We start from the raw sequence: 21,056 nt of genomic DNA on the forward strand, positions 1-21,056 counted from the left end.
AGGAGGGACTATAAGGAGACAGGAGGGACTATTAGGAGACAGGAGGGACTATTGGGAGACAGGAGGGACTATTGGGAGACAGGAGGGACTATTGGGAGACAGGAGGGACTATTAGGACACACCCCACATGTGCTCATGTGAGCAGCACCTGGTGAACCCGAGCCGGACAAAAGTCTGTTTAGAAAACTTGAGAAACTTTTCAATCCAGGAAACTTTGACGATAAAAGAAACGCGTGAGACACGGAGCTATGAAAACCACATTTTTCTTTTTTTTTTATTTTTTTTTTCGATGCTTAATACCATGGAACAGGATTCTCAGAATGGAAAACCGTATTTTCAATCAATATTTGCCTCAATTAATACATGAACTGTATAATAATAATAATAATATATAAAGTCTGCATTGGCGTTGTGAGAAAAAGGAAAAGACAAATGTACAAGGAGGAAGAGGAGGAGGAGGAAGAGGCACCTTAATCCCCAGCCGGACCTGAACATTCCAAAAGAAAAACCAAGAAGTAGAAATTAGAAAGTTAATTAATTTTACTTCAGAGAGGCAATCCAGCAACAGGTAAGCGAGGTCTGCTTCGATGGAAGTTTGTTCCTTTTTTCTGTTTAAAAGGATTTTAAAACATTTACAAGACGCCTAACGTTCGATTCAATTCCTATTAAAACAGAGAGAAAGAGAAGAAGAAGAAGAAGAAGAAAAAAAAAGAAAAGAACTTCAGGTGCATCTTCCGTGTCGACTGATAGTTTTACAAACGGTTCATTGTCCGGCCACGTTACCTGCCAAACTCCAGCCGTCCATTAACTGCGTCACTGAACTCGGTGTGTTAAAAGTGTGAGGTGACGCGCCGCCGCCGCGTGATGCTGTACACGTGTTCGCCGTCGGCCATGACACCCATGATATGGTAAAGTCAACAGAAAGAGGACTTCTGGGGGAGGGGGAGGGGGGGGGGGGGGAGGGGTTTGGTTTTATTTTTCCAGGCCTCGTTTTGTTCCGGAGACGGCAGAGACATGCACCTCCCGGCCTACAGCATGAACTTCCCTAAGAAAAAGCCGATGAAGATGGCTGCTATGACGACGAGGAGGGAGGGCAGGGAGGCGGAGCTGGTTTCCCGGGCGACGAGGCCGGTGGAGTTCGACGTCATGTGGTCGGAGCGCGGCATCTTCCTCATCCGGACGCCTTCCTCCTGAGGAGAAACACCAGACGGTTTACTAACCCACCCGGCACAAGCTTTTTATTTTCTTTAACTTTATTTCAACGTGGTTTTAACTTAATTCCTCTTCCTGCTCGGCTTCATTCTAAAATAGAAACTCAAACTTTAAAAAAAAAACAGCTGAGATGTGCTAAAAACAAACTTCAAACGGATGTAATTGTAATATAATCACTACGCTATAATCTCATTTGATGTCAAAGAATCTCATTTGTTCATTTATAGAAAATTGGATTTGAGCAGAAAAGGTCAGAAATAGTGAAAAATCTTCACCACGTGTCACTAATGCTCCTTTAGCTCGGTTCCTTCCCACATTGAGGTACTGATATACTTTACACATAGACGTATTAAGTTTTATTCATGTACTGTTGAGTCTGCAAGTAACTTTAGGGGTCGAGCACCGAGTGAAGTTACCAAGTCTCCTGATCGATCCCATTTAAATAAAATTTAAATAAGAATGTTCGGCCGCTTTCGTTGCAGAATAAGATTAAACTTTAGCCTCATACAGAAAAACCCGGCAGAAATAAATGAAGGTTTGTCGCTAAAGAAAAACATGAAATTTTAATCCGTTTTAAGAGGAAACTTAATGTTTATTATCTTATTTTGTAACTCTAGAAAGTCTAAACTGAATCATTCCACTTCTACATTTCAGCACGTCAGTGTTCGTTTCTTGGACCTTTAGGTTCTGGTTCTCCTCGGCCAGCTTGAGAATCTCAGACTGCAGCCTCTTGCACTTCTCCATCATTTTCTTGGTCTCTGTCTCGTCCAGCGCGGCGCCGCCGCCGCCGCCGGGCACCGAGGCCGCCGTCGGGTCGGCCTTCACAGAATTCATCAGAGGAGCCGATTTGGTCGCCTCCACGTCGTTCTGCCCAGTGGGGGGGGGGGGGGAGTGAGAGAAAGGGAGTGAGAGACAGAGAGAGAGACAGAGAGAGAGAGAGACAGACAGACAGAGACAGAGACAGAGAGAGAGAGAGAGACAGAGAAAATGAAGCTTTGTGCGGCGGCGGAGAGGAAAACGACTCCACTCTGTTTGATGTGGGACAGAAAACATGACGACACCGAGACTCTGACGGTCTGGATAGAAAACCAGCCGCCTCCGTCTTGTCCAGCAGGTTATCGGCCTCCGACTGAAACTCCTCCGTCTCTCCTCAAGCAACCAGGTATGAGACGGAAGGAACCGCGCGACTTCTAACTTCAGGTAAAACTGGAAAGAGTCGATCAAAACACCACGAGAAAACACCGAATACCAGCAGAGACGTCAGCGATCCTTCAGACAGAAGAATGTTTTCTTTCGTTCCGTCGCTCGCCGCCTCTGAGGCGACGGTTCAACGGTCAAAGATTTGCGTTTACATGGAAACGATGTCCGTTTAGACATGAAAGCTGAGAACGATGTAGTTTGCATGTTGGGCCACCAGCTGGTGCCGTTTCTTTGCTTTTAGAATGAAACACACACACACAGCAGAGAACAATGGGCTTGAAACATTAACAACACCCACGTTCGTAAGTTGGATTGTTATTATGGTGACCTTCAAAATAAAAGCACCATGTCCCAGGAGAATGTGGACTGGGAGTCATGACACCACAGGAGTTCTGCTTGTCTCTACTGAGCATGTGCAGAATAACCAGTTACTACTGGTTTAGTTCTGCTGACGACTTACCAAGTCTCAGCTTTAAAAACTCTAAGTTATTACAAATTCTTATTAAGTATTTGAGGTTAAAACGGGTCAGTGCCATTGCTAACTTACTGTAACTTACTCTTATAAGCCAGAAAAGCAGATGCAAGCTACATTTCCAATGCTTTCCCATGTAGTCATGCAGTTTTTCCACATGTGCGGCACTTTTATTATTATTTTTACACAGTTTGAAGCGTTCTGGGACGTTGCTCGGCTTAAGAAGTCTTTAATCAATAAACTTCAGCTGATGAATAAGCGAATGTGCGTCGTTCTTACCACTTTATCATTTTCAGAAGGCAGCTCGAAGACACATCTCAGCTTGGAGTCCATGAGATCATCGGGTTTGGCGTCTTTCCACTGGTGAAGATGAAACATGGGGCCTGTTATACATCAGCAGCTGGATCCTGTCCACAGACACTCAATCTACTCGCTAACATTCCCAGTGTTATCTTAATGACTTATCACACAGAGAGAAATAGGTTTAACTCAAAGTTAAGAAAACGAAGTTTAGTAAAAGAAAAACATCCCGAGTTAAAAGTAGATTTCAAATCCATCAAACACATTTACATTTCCCTGTATTGTTCAGGACCAGTCAGACTTTTGTTCGTCCAAACTTTGAGCTTAAGACTCAGAACAAGCCGGATCATGAATATAACCAGTGTGTGCATGCCGTGAGGACTGATCGAGGCTCTGCTGCCCTCTGGTGGACGACAAGAGAAATGCTTTGCTTTCAGTTTGAAAACAGCTGAAGATTTTCTGAAACTTCACATACAATTAATATTTCCTGTCCTCAAATCCAAACTGTGGAAAGCTGGGTGACTGTTAAAAAAAACCTGTGCTGAAGGATTTTGCACCGAGCGTTCAAAAAGACCGTAAATATTAGACACAGAAACATATTTTAGTTCGAGTTCTACAAAAAGCCAATCGGTAAAACAATGCCATAATAAACGTTTAAATTCAATGTCGATATTCTCACAAAACCAAAGAATTACTACAGAAAATTAGTACAATCTCAACACAAAGCCGATTCTAATGGAACAATCTGGTGCAAAGCACAGGGAAATGTCAAAACTTCTATAACTGTTGCATTCTGGGTGATTTTTACAAACTTCCTCCTGACAGCATGGCTTTGATAGCAACCGTGCAGCGAGTTTTCATGGCAGCATCACCGATATCTCAGCTCAGGTCTTAAGAAATTTGTTAAAGAATAAATCAATCTATGTTTTCTTTAAAATCTTTTACCATCTGGTTGGAGGTTTTGTTCGGATTGGAGCCTCTTGCGATCCGATTTCGGCCCACAGGCCTCATGTTTGACCAAGGGGTGGCGTCATATCGCATCTGACATTATCAATAAGCAAAAACAATGGAGGACGACGACTTACCAAGGAATCCATGTCGGAAACGTTTGACGGGGCGAAAATGGTCTGCACCATGAATTTGTGTTTACTTTTCTCGTTGGGGTCGTAGTCGAAGGGCTGTAGCATGACTGTCGAAGAAAGATGGAACAACGTTAAGAGCGTGACAAGAAACTCAAGTTTAAATGTACAAACGGCGTGTTTAAGACACAAGTTGTGTTGTTGTAAACATGCTGGAATAATCCAGTGTGCTTGACTCTTATTAACCAATCGAGTGGAGACGATCTGATTAGAAGAAGAAAAACATTTACAGGCACAAACATCAGATTTTCACCACTAATCAGAGTAAAAGGATTTCTCCGATTAAGAACGTTCCAACAATGTTCTTGTTTTTATGCAATAATTTTGTTTAATCTGTAATCCGATATTTCTGTTACATCACCTTCCCGGGATCAAACTTCAGACGCACTAAAGTCACTGGTTCAACGCTGCTTTTTAGCCAAAAGGTTCAGTTTGACTGGACAGGAGACGGCGACGGGCACAAATCACCTCCACCTCCAAAACTCACCGGAGATGATGACGGCGGCTCCGGCCTCGATGACGCCGCTGTTCGGTCGTACGCAGTACCTGCGCGGCGCCGTCGTCTTCACCTTGAAACAGACTCTTCTGTCAGACGGGTTCTTCAGTTTGAGGTTGGTGGTGACGACGTCTGTGAAGGGACCTGAAAGACGAGAATCTCCCATTTAAATCCCAAACATCTTCCCTGAACGTCGGGATTTTAAAGCCACGAACACCTAAATGAGCAGGGAGATTTATGAAAACGCGAGTCGGGAGGATATTTCTTCTTCCAGATGGGAGCGACAGCGGGAAGCAGAACAGTGATTTAGCACCACGAGCAGCGACGGGCTAATTATCAATAATGACTTGTAGAAAATAAAAATAGAGCTACAACATGCAACCTGCTCTGCAGTTTTAACGAGTTATAAATGATTTGTAAAACATTAAGCCATGTGGGGCTCAGCAGGGGTCCACCAGGGTGTAGTAATAGGAGTTTGAATGTGCATACATGAGAATCTGCTGCTCTCAAACCGGTGAAGATTCACTCTATGAGCTGCATCAAGAAAAATTGTAGTTGCACATTAAACTTACAATCTATTGCAGTTAAGTTTGTATTTCTCAACATGTCAACATATTCGCCCTAAATAGACCCGACTGCACTAGATTGTGTTTAGATTGGAATTTAACTTGTATGTATGTATGTATATATATATATATATATATATATATATATAAATATAAATAAGAAAATTAAAAAAAAAACTGAAGTCAGCAAACACTCAGCTTGTGATGGTGAAATAATACACTCAACACTCCTGATGGAAGTGGGATTGTTAATCTATTAGCATAGATATTAACAAAACTCAGGATTCCCACATTCCTCCAGAACCAACGCCCGACTCAAAGCGGGCAGCTCATTCAGCTCAGACGTCCCGTGACGACGGTGACGGCGAGAAGGCCGCACTCCGAAGCGTCAGGAAATCAATGTTCGACTCGCCATCTTGTGACAGAGCTGGCTTCAAATTAGCCCCTTAACCACGGTCAGCAGCTCTGATCGGTCTGACCGGGCTCCAAGTCACAGGTAGCACAAACTCAATCAACTCAAACAGAGGGAGCGGCGGAGCCGGGACACAGGACCTCATGATGTCTGGATCACGCCATGGGGGTGTGGTGGTGGAGGGGTGGAGTAGCCTCAGCCGAGTCCACCTGCCACGTTATTGGATCTGCACTTCAAAGTCTCAAAGTTCAACAACGGCAGTCGCTGGGTTTTATGGGAAGTCTGATGACGTACGTGTGTGTGTGTGTGTGTGTGTGTGTGTGTGTGTGTGTGTGTGTGTGTGTGTGTGTGTGTGTGTGTGTGTGTGTCCTGTGACGACGACCTGCTGGTGACAAACATGAGAGAACCCCCATTAGAGTGACAGCGCCTTGCACGGCTGCAGCCTCCAATGGTGTGAGAATGTGATGAGCTATGTAAAGCGCTTTGGGACTGTTGTCAGCTAAAAGGCGCGATATAAGTTAGTCCATTTAAGCTCAACCGTCTGCAACCACAAGAGACAAACGCTTCAAATTCGGTCCTACAAAGTTTAAAAACTTTGAAGTTTCGTGTTGATTTATACAAAAACTGTGATTTATGTTGCATCTCTTAATTTAAGAACCTCCGATGTAAACAATCACGTTCGTTCGAATGTTACTCTCTTAAAGCCGCAGGAAGCAACGACAGCCACTTTCCCCACGTCGATTTATAAGAAAATAATGAAGAGCATAAAATGTATTCATGTGTAGAATAAAGTTTCAGCAGAAATCTTCCTGGAGGTCGGCAGCCTCGACAACGTGTGATTTTCTTTTTCCCCCCTCAAGAAGCAGAAACATTGAAATATTCCCGGCACTTTGCGCGGCGGTCACGGCCTGGTCGGAGCTCGGGAGTGGACAAAGCCGACATTTATTCCTCCTTCACTCCCCGAGCTCAGACATAAGAAGCTACGCATGACCCGATGGGAGAGGCTCCACCCACCAGAGCTGGCGTGCTCCACACAGGTGCACCACAACCGCATTCCTGTAAACCTGAAAAACCTCATCTCTCACACACACACACACACACAGAGCTGATATGTGTGTCTGTAGGCGTTGGTAATCCTGTTGCTGCATAGCCGGGGGCAAAGAAGAGGTTTCTGCTTCTGTTGAATTGGCAGCTTACAGTAAAAGAGACAGTCACTCTGATGCCTTTTCTCTATTCATCCTCATTAATCTTCACTTCTCTCTTTTTTTTTTTTTTTTGGGATGCATGGATTTTCATGCACAGTGAATCAATATTGTTGACTCGGAGCAGCGATGTGAATCCTGACAAGTTATTTTCTGAGAAATTCAATTGAGTAAAAGTGATTCAGTGCAAATCAAAAATAGAAGGGAAGCATGAAATCGCCGGCTGCGACACTTCGCATGCGGCCAAGCAGACTCAATTGCGAGAAAAGAGCCGGATGGAAAATAAAAACGCAGTCTAAATTATTTTAAAATACCCCTCTTCTGAAAATATGAAAGACATGGAGTAAAAAATTATTTTAAAAAAAGGTGAGTAATTGTTCCTAGAAAAGGTGGTTTGAGGTTGACTCTACAGTACGAGTGGCTCGAGAAGCGTCAGATGTTCGCCCACACTGCCTGAATCCACCGCCTGATTCGGAGACGCCACCTTCTCTCGAGCACCGGCTCTCTCTCTCTCTCGCTCATCCCGTTGCATGAGTGCTGAGTTAGGGTCCCCCAGGCCGGTGCCGGGCTAAAAATACCAGGCCAGGAAAAGGAGGGCTGCCCCCTCTAGTTCGCCGGAGGAATCCCAGCAGAGGCCTCGAAAACAGATCGGCTCTCGGACGCACGCCGACCGATTTAGCTCGGCGGGCTGTGGTCATCTCCCTGCTCCTCGGGTCGCCTGTCGGAGTGCGAACGGGAGCGTTTACATTTCTCCTCGCTGTTCCCTCTAAGGTTCACATGCACAAGGAAAATTACAGACCGATTCTATTTGCAACCGTTTTACATTAAGATCAGATGGAAATCACAATCCGATGTTAAAACGGGTCAAGGATCACAGCATTAATATCGTCTGAAGACGAAACCAGTATCAACGTATGTTACTTCATGACATAATGTGATCTGTGCAAAGTCGTCAATAGAAGATGATCTGCATCTGGTCCTGCGGTCAGTTCGCCGCACACAAAGGGCAAAAGTTTGAACTGCCGGGAAAAAAACAACTCGTGTGTCTGATCTGCGATCAGACGCAAGACAGGAATTAGTAAATCGAGTAACAAACAAGTTGATGATCAGATTAACGCAAACCACATCCATCAGGCTGAGTGTCAATACGAATTTGAGGGCAGCCAGGAGCCACAAATGAATTAACGTAGTTTGTTTTGTCCATTAAGCCTCCATGTTTGGAAAAAAATTAAAAAATACTCAGATCAGCTGTTAAGAATCAGATTACTACAGCAACATTGACTACAATACCTTCACAGTTCAGCTAGTTGTATTTTCTTAAGCTGCTGACTTCAGACTTCCAGTGAAACCAAACCAGCTCTGTTGGATTATCAGCCATTTTCTCTTCGCAATTTCATTGATTTAACCTTCCTAGAGGAATAAATATTGCTATGCATGAAGGAAGACTCATCAGCTCCACACTGCACTCATCGATTCACCAGATTTATAGATGCACGGGCCAATTTAGACACTTCCACGGGGTGAGGCTTTACTCGTTTTACCCGTTATATTAATGAAATCAGATAGAAATAAACCAACGATATGACTGCAAGAAACATGAAGATTCCAAGTTTGAATTGTGTAATAATGATGAAAATGTGATCCGATCCACATTGAAGACAACATCCTGATAATTAAAGTTATCCCCTGGTCTGGTGTGTCAACCCCTTAAAACTTTCACAGTCAAGTTCAGGATACAACCAGCATCCATTTGTTCTGGAAACAATTGGGGAGACAATGAGCGGACAGGTTCTTGTTTCCAGGACAGAGGCTTTCTGTGACAATAACGTGTCCCAACCGGCACAGATCGGCGAGGAGAGCAAAACAGAAGACATTTCGAGAGACATATTGAATGTAAAATGAAGGTAAACTGATCAGGAATCATCATCATCATCATCATCCATGGCCTTGACAGGCTGCAAACACTTTACCGTCATCCACTGGTGATGCAGGAGCAACAGTTGGATTCATACAGATGGATCATTTCAGCTTCATTCACAAATCTGCCCGTTTACCGGGTTAAACGGGTTGATATAAAAAGGTGTTTTGGAAAAAAAGAAAAAGAGACGGAATTATCGATCACGAGAGTTAAAGCACCACGTCAACTTGTCCATTAGCAGGTTAGCATTGCTATCGTTAGCCAACGACGAAGTGACACATCAGAGAAGCTTATCTCTGCAAAGAAATCAGTGTCAACCTCAAACTCTGCCTTATCGTGACGCATTGGTACAAAATAAAGCATTTTAATTCAGGAGAAATTAACTAAATGTTAGCCACAATCCGAGCTCGGAACTCTGCCGTGCCAAGGCTGCACTTCGCCTCAGTTAAGCCAACTTTGTCAGTCGTGTTATTGCGCGTAAATTACAATCTGTTGCCCTCAGGTGTGTGACAGTGGAGGTTATATAGAGATGGGGGAAGTTTATTTTAATATAAAACGTCAGTGAGGGTTTCCGTGGTGATTCTGAGAACGAAGTTGCTCGTCGGTTGTAGCAGAAGCTTCGTTAACATTCCGCTGACATTCAATGTTTCACGGTGGCCTCACGGACTTCCACCACCCGGCCGGGTGTTGTCATCCCGCTGGCCGGCGAGCTGCACGCCACGCCGGGTATCCACGTCACTACAACGCCGGGGCTCCGGCCGCGGCCTGTCCCCGCTAACTTAAAATGGCGGTGGACGTTGAGAGAAAATCGCTCCAGGTACGTTCCCGCCGCGCGCACTGCTTCACCCACCTTTGAATTTGAGGTCGGACGGGGGGTCGAGGACGAGGATCTGGTCCAGCTTTGACATCTTGCCTGCCGGGGTGCGCCTGGTGTGGGTATCGGGGGAGTGAGTGACAAGTGTTACCGGGTCGCCACTGCTCCGCTCCGCCGCCGCCGCTTCCAGCAACCGAGTCAACGCGGACTGAGCGGCGGGAGCGAGCACGGCGTTTTTACTGAGAGTGGAGCGCGCCGGCGCGCTGCCCCGCTGCGCGCCCACGCGGGCATCCCCGCATCTGATCTGGTTAAAAGTTCAGAAAAAACTAAATATAACCGAGAAAAACATCGTCAAATGATACGAATCACAACCTGGTGCTCACATGGTTCAACCAGTTTAGAAAGAACGGGAAAATATAGATCGGGGATCATTTAATCTGATCAGAGAATAAATACGGTTGGACAATTATACAAAATTCTCCCAAAACATTTTGACTTTTTCTCAAAATTCTGGCTTTTTCTCGCTATGTTGAGACTTTCTTCTCTCAGAAGTTTGACTCTTTAACCACAAAACTCCCACTTTTGGACCCTTTTTCTTTGAAACTCATTCCTGTTTCTCATAGTCCTGACTTTACCTCTCGAAGCTTTGACTTGTTTCTCAAAAGTATTCCCCAAACGCCCTATATTTCTACAATTTCATTTACTAATCCTCACATTTCTGACTTTTTCCTCAAAATTCTTACTTTTCACAAGGAATTCTGACTCTTTTCTCAGAAATTCTCTACTTTTTCTTCATAATTCTGACTGTCCCTTCAAAGGATTAGACTTTTTTTCACCCAAACAAATCGTACCATTTGCTTATTATCATTCCTATTTGTCTTTCCTGACTTTCTTCTTAACGATGGGACCTTTTTTTCACCATTTAATTTTTTTATCCCAAAAGATTCCACATTTTTATCTAAAATTTCTGACTTATTTGATAAACTCTTCTCCTCTTTCGACTTGTTTTCTCAAAAGTTTGTCTTTTTATTCACAAAAATCCCACTTTTTTCAACAGATTTTACACTTTGTTCCTCAGATTTGTGTCCTTTTTTTCCTAAGAACTCTTAATTTTGACTGATTTGATGTTTTGTTTGATATCCATTCTTAGAAATCTCACATTAATAAAGAGCTCCCGTTCATGTTTTCCAAAATTTGGACCACAGTTTGGCTATCTAAGCATTGTGACTTAAGTTAGTGAATATACAGAGGTGTAGCATTTAAGTACACTTTAGTGTTTTCTGGTATTTGACATCATGCTGAGAAACATTATACCAAGATATCAACTTAAACACGACATCAAAAAGTCGATAATAGTCTTTTCTTTCTTTTTTCTTTCAACCTGACGCTCGGATCTTTAAATCCAGACTGCATGGTTTATACCCTGGAGATGGACGGATGGATCAGTGCTTTTAAAAGAGGGACTCTTTTCGCATGTGAATCAAAACGCGGCGTAAAAAAATCCCGTTTTTTTTTATTGAGATTCCGGCGATAAACGATCAGTCGTACCTGAACCCTGATGTGTGTGAGAGCACATGGACCTTTAGACACACGGAAGGATGGAGACGGTATTCCTGATGTTACATGGACGGTGTTCGCTCGCTTCATATTCACCCCCCCCCCCCGACCGTTGACGACTTAAATCCCTCTTCGTGACAAGAAGCGAGGACGAGTAAGCTGCTGAGAGGAGTAATCCACCGCACGCCCCCGCTGCATCTCCTCGTCGTTCACGTCTTTTCACAAGGTCACATTGAAATGTCCAAAAAAAAATACATAAATACTGTAATATTATGTATATTTCTGGGGTTGAGAAATGCAGTTCTCCAAAGAGAGTTGAGTTGAGATATTCAGAGAGGAAAAAGTAGGATTTCTTCTCTTTTTCTTTTCCCATAACGCACTTGGTCACGAGAGCACTAAAGGATTCACCAGTGGATAAGAACTGTGTCATTCTCTGGATGGAAATGTTACGGGTAGAAATGTTCAGGTGGGATTCTTATCTTCTAACCTTTTATACACCGTTCATCTTGAAATGACGTGTTTTCGCCCATTCGATGTTATTCAAGGCATTTTCTGAACGTTATATTTTTAAAAGTTTTATAACAATTTAAAGTCAGTGAAGACGGGTAAGTGCTTATTGTTGTAAATTCCATTGTTTGAAAAGTGCAAAACTGAGTGTCTGTGTACGTTTTCATTAAAACGTTAAATAACACGAAACCAGGGGAGTCAAAAATGAGGCCCGAGGGTCAAAAAAGGCCCACAAGAGGCTCTAATCCGGCCTCTTCAAATCATTTAATCTGACCAGAGATTAAAGTCTGAAATATTCTGACTTTGAATTCAGATTTCAGACTTTTATTTTTGAAAAACACAATTATCTTCTCAAAGTTTGTACCATTAGTTCCCACTGATGTTCTAATCTTTGTAAAGGCTTCTAAAAAGTTTAATCATTTTTAACATTTTTGAACTTTCAATTTATTTATGAGTGCTTTTATACTCTAACATATATATTGATTTTAAATGTATTTCACACACTTGTATGTATTTGATGCCAAAGGGAGCTGCACCTGAAATGTCATTATATCACTCATAATGGCACATAAAGCATTCTTTGATTCTATTGATTCTTTTCTCTTAAATTCTCTACTTTTGTTTTGGTCCAAACTCTAATATTTCCTGAATTTTTCCTTAAATTCGGACTTTTTCCTTAAATTCTTCTCATATTTCTCAGTTAGTTTGTAAAACATGCAGGTAAATATTGTAAATATTACTGCTGTGACTGTGTATTTTCTCCTCCATCTTGGTCTTTTATATATTTCTATGGATATATATACATATATTTATCTAATGATCTATTTACATATACATGCTCTATTCTCCGTGTGCAACTATTCTGTCTTTAACCATTTTGTACAAAGTGAAACTGCTGCAGTGTCGATGGAATTTCTCCTTGTGGGATTCATAAGGTCTGATGGAATCGAATAAATCAACCGCTAAAGGAGAAGTTTTTGAAAATATAGAAATATTCATGACATATATGCAGCGACACAACAGAGAAAAAACTTAAAGGTTAAACTCTAATTAGGTTCTTATGGTTCTATTTTACCACTCAGGATGAAGATGTGGCCCTCATCATTTTATTTTCTGTAACTGTCATGAACACAAACATTTTAGCTTCCAAACAGCTGAAAGCATCACCGACACGCTGGCAAATAGAATCATCTCTACTTTATTACACCGATTAATACTCTGGGATTATTCAGAGGATACAGGAAGCATGATGGAGGCGTTACAGTTTGACTGTTAGCTGGTAAAAAAAAAACAAACACGCTTCAAACATTTGTTATTTTAAAAAGGCACTTGTTTTGACGCTCGTCTCACGTGGGAAACATTTTACACCAAACTGCAGTGGAAGATCCGCAGATTATAGAGTCAGAATATCTGCTGCTGTGTGGAAGATGGACGGAGATACGGGCGAGACACTTTTATCTCCCGAGACCCCCGTCGAGACCAACGACCACAATAAGCTGATTTTTCACTTCTCAGTGGACTTTGGTGCCGTTTGTCCACAGAGAGCCGTCTATGAAGTGAAGATGTACTACATTACAGATCAAAACATAATCCCAGCATACAAATTCATAAAAAAAAAAAAAAAAAGGCACATTTTTAATCTGTTTCACGGCAACTGCGAAGTTAGTATTTCATATCAAACCTTATTTTCAGTTAATTCTACATTTCTTTTGATTCTTTTATCGACATGATAGATTTTAAGTAACAGCCAACTTGTGAAAACTTTGCAAAAGTGCCGTTACATGTTTTTCAAAGTGGTCAAATCCAAATCTCAATAGAGACTCATGAAATCAGAACTATCTTAACTAATAATATCCTCCTCACAAGGATCATAAGGCACGATCACCACCGTGGTTCTAGGGGGTTGGTTAGAATATACAGCACACATCCTTCTTGGATCTTTACCGGCTGGAAACACATTAAGAGTAAAAAATACAGTTTTCTCTCGGATTATAAACGAAGCCTTTCGTCGGGCTCAAAACACTGTTCGGCAGCCATGTACAGTCGTTCCCTGCCATGAAATATATTTCAGCATGTAGAAAACATCTCCAACACATCACTATGTAAACAAATCGAGTCTCCGTCACAGTGTTACAGCGGGGGGGTGGTGGAGGGGGTGGAGGGGGATGGAGGGGGGCGTCATACTGTAAATTGCTATTTTTCATGCCTCTAAGCTGTTCATCCTGCAGCTTTACACTTAAAACTCTTACGTAGCAATGAATGTGCATGAAAACACATGACGAGGAGGAATGTAAAGCTGCTGCATCAACATCCCCCGAATACACGGAGGTGGATACACAAAGCCCTGGAAGTACACAAGTCTGCGTTTTAGTGGGAAATTCTATTTTTTTTGTTGTTTTTTTTAAATGTGCCATTTGTGAGCCAATGAGGATTAAAGTCATTAAATGGAAACACAGTTCGATCAGTTACGACCTATGACTTTTATCTGATGAATCTTATTGTGAAATCACAGAATGCAAAGAACAAATAAACCTTCCACATGTTGGTTTACCATCATTTCAAATTAAAATTAGTTCTCACACAAAATAAGTCATCTGCTCATTTTTCTTCTGTGTTAACGACACGAGTTTACCATTAAATGAAGTTGAGTTGAGGGAATAAAAATGAGCGTCTGTTTGCTTTTGAACTTGTGTTAAACCAATTTTCTCAAAGCATAAAGGTCAAATAATTTCCCCCTGGAAAGTCTTTCCATTGTATTATTTTCTAACCTGAACAGGATCGGCAGGCCTGTGCTACTCTGAGCAAAGGAGAGCCTCAATTTTCAGACATTTCAGAGCAAATCGCATTATGCTTTCATAAATGTAGAGAATGAAACAGGAAGTCTATTGTAATTCACTGGATCACCACCCGGGGGAGCCAAAGTGAAGACTTTCTGCCTCCCGACTCCATCGCTGCTGCAAGAAAAGTGCTGCCTGAAGCTGTTGACCCAAATAACACTGAGACGGTTCGTGTTGCAGTGGAACATTGGTGCGAGCTGACCTCAGTCCGTCTGCCCACTGCGTCGTCTCTCCTACCCCGGGACATGCGTGCGTTGTGGGGGTAGAGGGAGAGGTGAGTCGCGAGGGGGGGGGGGGGGGGTGGAGGACGGTTTGTTATCGTCAACCACCTCCCGGTACTAGCAGCACCTTCTGGCGGACGGAGGCGGCTGCCGGGTCAGCTTGAAGGAGTCGTTGCTGTCCACCTCGGCGTTCTCCAGCGGGGGAATCTGTTTACCTGAAGACACGGGGGATCGTTTTCAGACCGGCAGGGTGGAGCAAAGGGATGGTGACAGAAATACAGCCGCTGAAATGTGTTAAAATAACTTAAGAGTTTAAATCTCTTTCCTGAATAAAGTTTTAGCCTCACTCCATGAGCTTCTTGTCTCTTTCAGGGCGTGTTCACATTCCTGTTTGGTCCAGACCAGAGTCTCTTCAGGGAAAGAAACGTTTCGTTTGGACGACGTGAAAACGCCCACGAACTCCGAACCGGAGCAAAGAAGAGCTCTCTGGTCCCCTTGGAGATCGAGATCTCGGTTCCTTTACAAACGATCTTTCTAACGGTTGAGGTGAGAGGACGTGACGTAGTGCGCAAGGCATTCTGGGTAGTAAACAAACAAAGCTAACTGCAAGAATCAGAAGAAAAAGTTTGAAAATATCTTGTGGAAGACCTGGAGTAGTGAGGGAGAATTAGTGAGGGAGAATTAGTGAGGAAGACGAGTGAGGAAGACTTAGTGAGGAAGACGAGTGAGGAAGACTCATTGATATCTGGTCTGAAGACTTTATATAGCAGATGTTTGTGGCTACCCATTAGCAACGAGCTAACTCGCCTAACCACCACGGGCTAAAGTGGCGGGACTTGCGGTTTCCGTCTGGACCAATCAATGAGCCGTGTTTCTTCTTCACTTCCTCTCTGGTCATTGTTCATTTCAGGCGACAGCGCCCCCAAATGAGCAGCTGGTGTAATTGCTTGACATCATGCAGATATTTTGATCCGGTCTCTAAAGTGAATGTGAACGCCACCCGAACCAAACGAAGGGGTGAAAATTCTCTCACGTCGACTCGAGACTAATTCTGCACTGTAATATTGTGTCATTGTTTTTATTCACCGATTGTTTTATTATTATTTAACTGTGAAGCACTTTGGTCAACCTTGGCTGTTGTTGTGCCGTACAAATAAAGTTGGATTGCATTGAAATAAGACATGGGTGGAGGAGTGTGTTCCTGCTCTGGATCTGCTCCATCAGGGTTTATTTACAGCCACGTTACTAACAACACATCGAACAGCTCTCTCTCTCTCTCTCTCTCCCTCCCTCTCCCTCTCTCCCTCCCCCTGTTTCTTTATATTTATCGACCAAACCCCGACACAGGCGACCCGACAGAAGCGGAGCAACATACTGATTTTGTGGAAGAGCTCTTCTACATTCACGGCGTTGCGGGCGCTCGTCTCGATGAAAATAGCTGCGATCGATTCGGCAAACTCCTTGGCTTCCTTCATCGGAACCTCCCTGCGACAGAAAACATGAAACGGTTGATAAAAGCGAAGCGGCGCGGCTTCATTCCGGACGTTCAAACCCACCTGATGTCTCCTAAATCGTTCTTGTTCCCTGCGATGGCGACGACGATGTCCTCCGGACCGTGTTCCTTCAGCTCCTTCACCCACTTCTTCAGCGTCTGGAACGAGTCCTGGACAAGAACAGGAGGACTTTCTTCTCTTTCTGTCTTTCTTTTTTTTTTTTGTTAAATGAGAATATGCTGGACATTTTTCTCAGCTTGTGTCACTGCGTTAAGGTTTCTCACACAAGTTTCCATTAACCGGGAAGGAAGGAATGACATTTGTTGGCCAGTGAATCAGAGCGTCTCACAGCCGCGGACAAGCAACAGAACTTTACATCAGATTTTTTTATTTTGGTTTTAATGATTCTTGGGAGTTTGTCATCTGATTTCGAAACGGTTTTCTCTCACCAGTTTAGTTATGTCGTAGACGATGACGGCGGCGGCCGATCCTCTGTAGTACATCGGCGCCAACGAGTGAAACTGGAAAAGGGAAGGAAAGAAAAGCCGTCAGTATAATCACGTCTCACGAATACGTTTTATACAATTATCAACGGATCTGCTTCATGTAGTTGTTTTGAGACTCATGTGCTTGTTTAAGGACGACGCAAACGTAAATCTGGATTGAACAGCAGACACAGATAAGATCTGACAACTGGCTTCAGCTGTAGTTGTTTTAAAGTCATTATTATTATATAAATGTAATATTTACTATGTATTTACATTAGTATTTACTATGTGCAATACATCCACCCCCATATTCTGTACATGTCCACACTTATAGGCACCGTGTGCATATTTTTATTATATTGTATTTTTATCTGCTTTTTTTAGTTCCTGCCATGTGTGCTTCTTTCTCTTTACTATCCAGTTGTACCACTGCAAGTTTCTCCACATGTGAGATAAATAAAGGGATATCTTATCTTATCTTATACAAATAAAAGTGACTTGACTAGATGGACTGAAGTTCTTCTCCAGTTTCAGATCTTTTTTGAGGCAGTTTAAAAAAAAAAAGGTATTCATGGAGGGAATTTCACAGCTGTGACATATTTTAGCTAAAGTGTGTTTAAAGGAACCTCATGTAGGAGTGTGTGATTGCAAAACACACCTGAAGCGGCGCGTCAAAGTCACTTCACTTGTCCAGATGAGTAAAATGTTGAATTATCAGGAGCAGCAAATTCTACATGTCTCCTTTTGCTTCATGCAAATATGTCTCATTCATCTCAAGTATTCCCAGTTAGAACTAGCAGTTTTTTTCTTTTATATTTCATCCACCCTATAAATCCGGCAAGTAAATGTACTTTTTTTTACAGTAATGCAATACAGTAGTTCCCCATGAAGTACTGTCACTGTTTTTTTTAAGGGAATCAAAGTTTGTTTGGAGAATATTTTAATGAAAAATGGTGATTTCTGCCAATTTTACAATTTTTACAAACAACTTTAATGGTATAATTTGCCTTATGTTTGACTCCCCTGGTCTAAACGACTCTTTGCCTCACTCAGACTTACTTTAATGTGCATTATTTCACCAAGTATATCGATGATTCTACTTCACAGCGGCTCTTATTGTCTTTTTGGTCATATATTCGTTCACACTTTGCGGTCCTCGAGGACCCATCACACAGTTTCTCTTCACACACAAGCAGGAAAATAGTTTCTGCTCCGTCTTGCTCCGCTGTGATGTCTCATGACCTTTGAACTCCGTTATGAATCATCCCGTTTCAACGCCTAATAATAACTTGCGGTCACGAGCGCCGCTGACAGCGAGGCGATTGTGTCACGCCACGCTCCCTCATGGAGGACGCGATGGAAAAACTGAACTTTGTGAAAAAAGAAAGAAAGTGTAAACTCAAAGGGAAAATGCAGAATTCACTCACCCGCTCCTGACCCGCCGTGTCCCAGATCAGAAACTTGTGCAGTTCGTTTCCACACGGCACCGTCTTCGTCAGGAACGACGCTCTGAGGAAGAATGTCACAATCACAAGAGAAGCAGCAAACGGAAGTTAGTTTGATGTAATGCTTGTTGCTGTAGGTGCAAATAAACAGACATGGAAACACACAAAAAGAAATACGCACACAGATTTTAAAGCTTTTGTCATGTTGTTGCATCACATTATGAGGAAACATTTGGTTTTGGGCTTCATGAGTCGAAGGAACTAAAAATAGAGATTTAACATCCTTAGCATATACTTTATGTATTTACACACATACCCAATACTCCACACATTAAACCGGCCTCTCGTCTGGATCTAACCTACAGTTGAAAGTTCGACTCCGACGGGTCGCTGCTGGTTCATTGGGCGAGAAACTGAACCACATGTTTCACGTGATAGTTTGCGAGGCAGATCTTAGTCTCTTAGACGTTCATGTGACTGATCATGTTCTCAATACAATGAGATCTTTAGTCCATCTTATTTAATTCGTCCGTCGTCAGTCCGACCGACTCGCCGGCGCCTCGTCGTGCGTCGTACTCACCCGATGGTCGGACTTATGTTGTGGTCGAAATGATCCTGAACAAATCGGCAAACGATGCTGGATTTCCCGACTCCAGTGTCCTGCAAACAGACGGCGACGCGTCTTAGGAGTGAAAGCATTGATGAAGGTGATGTTCAATTATCTGGAGGTGTTGGAGGATTTAAAACTGAAAACACAGATGATCTCTTAAGGCCCTGTTCACCCGAGCCAAAACAATCTTTAAATTGTGTCAAAACGATGTAGTACACATGCCAGGCCTACAGGGGGCACTGTAACGCTGCCACAGAAAAACACCAAAGACGGAGAAGAAGACATGGAGCTTGCAAAAATGGAGAAATCGACAAATCCAACATCTGGCCATATTTGAACATCAGTTGCTTCTGAAGCATCATCGAGAGCAAGTCGTCCGCCATGTTGTTATTAAGTGACGTCGTGGGGTTAAAGGGTCGGGAGGCGGGGCCATGACATCATCGAAACGTCGAAGCCGGCGTTTTCATATTCCTCCACTCTGGAACCCGTTTTTAAAACAACTTGTTTTCAGGCTCCTAAAGCGCCGCGCCGTGTGGACGATCGGACCAAAAACGATGCGGTTGCCGTGATTTCCGGACTATCGAGCGCACCTGAGGACAAGCCACACCCACTAAATTTAAAAAGAAAACAAGAGCAATCAGAGATTGGCAGGGTTCAAGGCGTAGCAGCTTATAGTTTGGAAATTACGGTACATGAAACAGCGTCGTGTCGTGTCTGTCCATAACCCCGTTGTTATTGTTAATGTTTGTGGCGTACTACACTCCGCACACGCGTGTGGGTTCATTACAAAAACCACCGACAGCACCCACTAGTGGCGCAACAGTAAAACTACATAGTTTTTCAGTGTTTCCGTGTAAACGGACGGCGTTTCCACAACGTCGCTGTTGAGTTGTGTTCCATCTCTCGCGATCCGAGCACCGTCGCAGCTCTCGTCTTGTTCCGGAGAGAAAAGCAGCGGCTGGAGGTGAAACAGTGGAAAGGTGAGGACACCGTGACCCCGAACGGAAAAACATGTCAGCGGCCCGAGGCGGTGCGGTCAGGCCGGGGGAAACCTTACTGGTGAGCTAAGTCTGACACGGTTTCTAAAAAAAAAAAAAAAAAAAAAAAAAAGAAGCAGCAGTGTGATTTTTGCTGACGCAGAGAGAAAAGTAACGGTCCGGTGGTGACGTCACAAATGATAAACTGTCAGATCCGTCAAGACAAAACAACATAATCACATTAAAAATCATGACAATTCACACGAAGGACACGGATTAAATGGGAAAGTAGAAACTAACCGGTGATCTTAAACAGACAAACATCGGCAACAGTTTGGTTCAATTTCCGATTTAAACTCGGTAAATCTTTACAAATAAAAATAAAAACTTTCCGAGTTTACATTAAGTCAGCGCATTTCCTGCTGGTGTTGTTGTGATCGTGTGTTTCTGGTTTGTTCCCCCCGCAGCTGCAGGAGTTGTTTTTTTTCCTCTCTTTTTTTTTTTTTTCACGGATCCGCAAAAACATGTTGCACTCACCCCTAAAAGACAAACTTTGAGCTCCCGGATCGCCATGCTGCTTCCCGGAAAAGTCCTCAGACCATCGTCCCCCGGGGTTCAGGCTCTTTGTCTCGTCATGCCTGAAGCGGCTTGATAGTTTCTCCTCTCCTCGGTGAGGAGACAGACCCAGCCCCGGAGACAGACACAGACCGAGCGCGTCCGTCCACCCGAAACCAGCGCGTCACGTGCGTTAAGTGCGCAATTACGCACGGCGCGTCTTCCGCTGGAGAGCGAAAAATAAAATCCCCATTTCGCCATTCAACAGTCGTAGGGTGTGCTCTCCAGGAAAGGGTTTGAAAAAGCCATGTAAACAATGAAGGAAAAGCACGATGAATCTATTTTCTACAGTCTTTTAGTATTTTCTTTTTGTACATGGAAGTGAACATATAAATATATAATATTTTTCATTAACTGATGTAGAACTGGTGTTGTTTATTTTATGTATGATAATTGATCCTTATTATATTTCATGATACATATAAATAAGTACAGTTCATTCATTGTCATCTAGATTATTCTTATGCCTGCCTTAGTGGTAAGGCACAAAGATTACTCTCCTCGGCGGCCATAAAGCTTTGTGTTATTATTATTATTGTAATTTTATTTTGTTTCTATTTTCTCCCAATGTGTTT

The 21,056-nt window shown here is 43.0% G+C and overlaps 2 protein-coding genes across 2 annotated transcripts; both read right to left on the reverse strand.

The window, feature by feature from the left end:
- Nucleotides 1–248: 248 nt before the first annotated feature.
- vapal (VAMP (vesicle-associated membrane protein)-associated protein A, like) lies at nt 249–9,935 on the reverse strand. Its single transcript, XM_080481174.1, has 6 exons — nt 9,768–9,935; nt 4,811–4,963; nt 4,270–4,373; nt 3,164–3,244; nt 1,891–2,079; nt 249–1,190 (listed from the first exon to the last, which is right to left on the reverse strand). Exons 1-6 carry the CDS (start codon nt 9,823–9,825, stop codon nt 1,029–1,031), a joined length of 747 nt encoding a protein of 248 aa, XP_080337300.1. The 5' UTR covers nt 9,826–9,935; the 3' UTR covers nt 249–1,028.
- Nucleotides 9,936–12,888: 2,953 nt separating this feature from the next.
- rab31 (RAB31, member RAS oncogene family) lies at nt 12,889–20,615 on the reverse strand. The gene is made up of 7 exons (XM_080459043.1): nt 20,404–20,615; nt 18,860–18,939; nt 18,262–18,343; nt 16,796–16,867; nt 16,410–16,516; nt 16,229–16,338; nt 12,889–15,068 (listed from the first exon to the last, which is right to left on the reverse strand). The coding sequence occupies exons 1-7, from the start codon at nt 20,437–20,439 to the stop codon at nt 14,971–14,973; spliced, it is 585 nt and encodes a 194-aa protein (XP_080315169.1). The 5' UTR covers nt 20,440–20,615; the 3' UTR covers nt 12,889–14,970.
- Nucleotides 20,616–21,056: the final 441 nt, after the last annotated feature.

The sequence above is a fragment of the Lipophrys pholis genome, assembly GCF_963383615.2.
Source record: "Lipophrys pholis genome assembly, chromosome: 1".
Classification (NCBI taxonomy): domain Eukaryota; kingdom Metazoa; phylum Chordata; class Actinopteri; order Blenniiformes; family Blenniidae; genus Lipophrys; species Lipophrys pholis.

Excerpts from the sequence above, each read along its gene's own strand:
- vapal (XM_080481174.1), bottom strand. The coding sequence starts at position 9,825 with ATGTCAAAGCTGGACCAGATCCTCGTCCTCGACCCCCCGTCCGACCTC. Across the intron at positions 4,374-4,810 it reads AGCCGCCGTCATCATCTCCG|TCATGCTACAGCCCTTCGAC; the intron begins GTGAGTTTTGGA and ends TTTCTTCGACAG. Across the intron at positions 2,080-3,163 it reads CTTCTGAAAATGATAAAGTG|AACGACGTGGAGGCGACCAA; the intron begins GTAAGAACGACG and ends CCCACTGGGCAG.
- rab31 (XM_080459043.1), bottom strand. The coding sequence starts at position 20,439 with ATGGCGATCCGGGAGCTCAAAGTTTGTCTTTTAGGG. Across the intron at positions 18,940-20,403 it reads TCAAAGTTTGTCTTTTAGGG|GACACTGGAGTCGGGAAATC; the intron begins GTGAGTGCAACA and ends GTCTGTTTGCAG. Across the intron at positions 15,069-16,228 it reads AGAGCTCTTCCACAAAATCA|GTAAACAGATTCCCCCGCTG; the intron begins GTATGTTGCTCC and ends CCGTGTCTTCAG.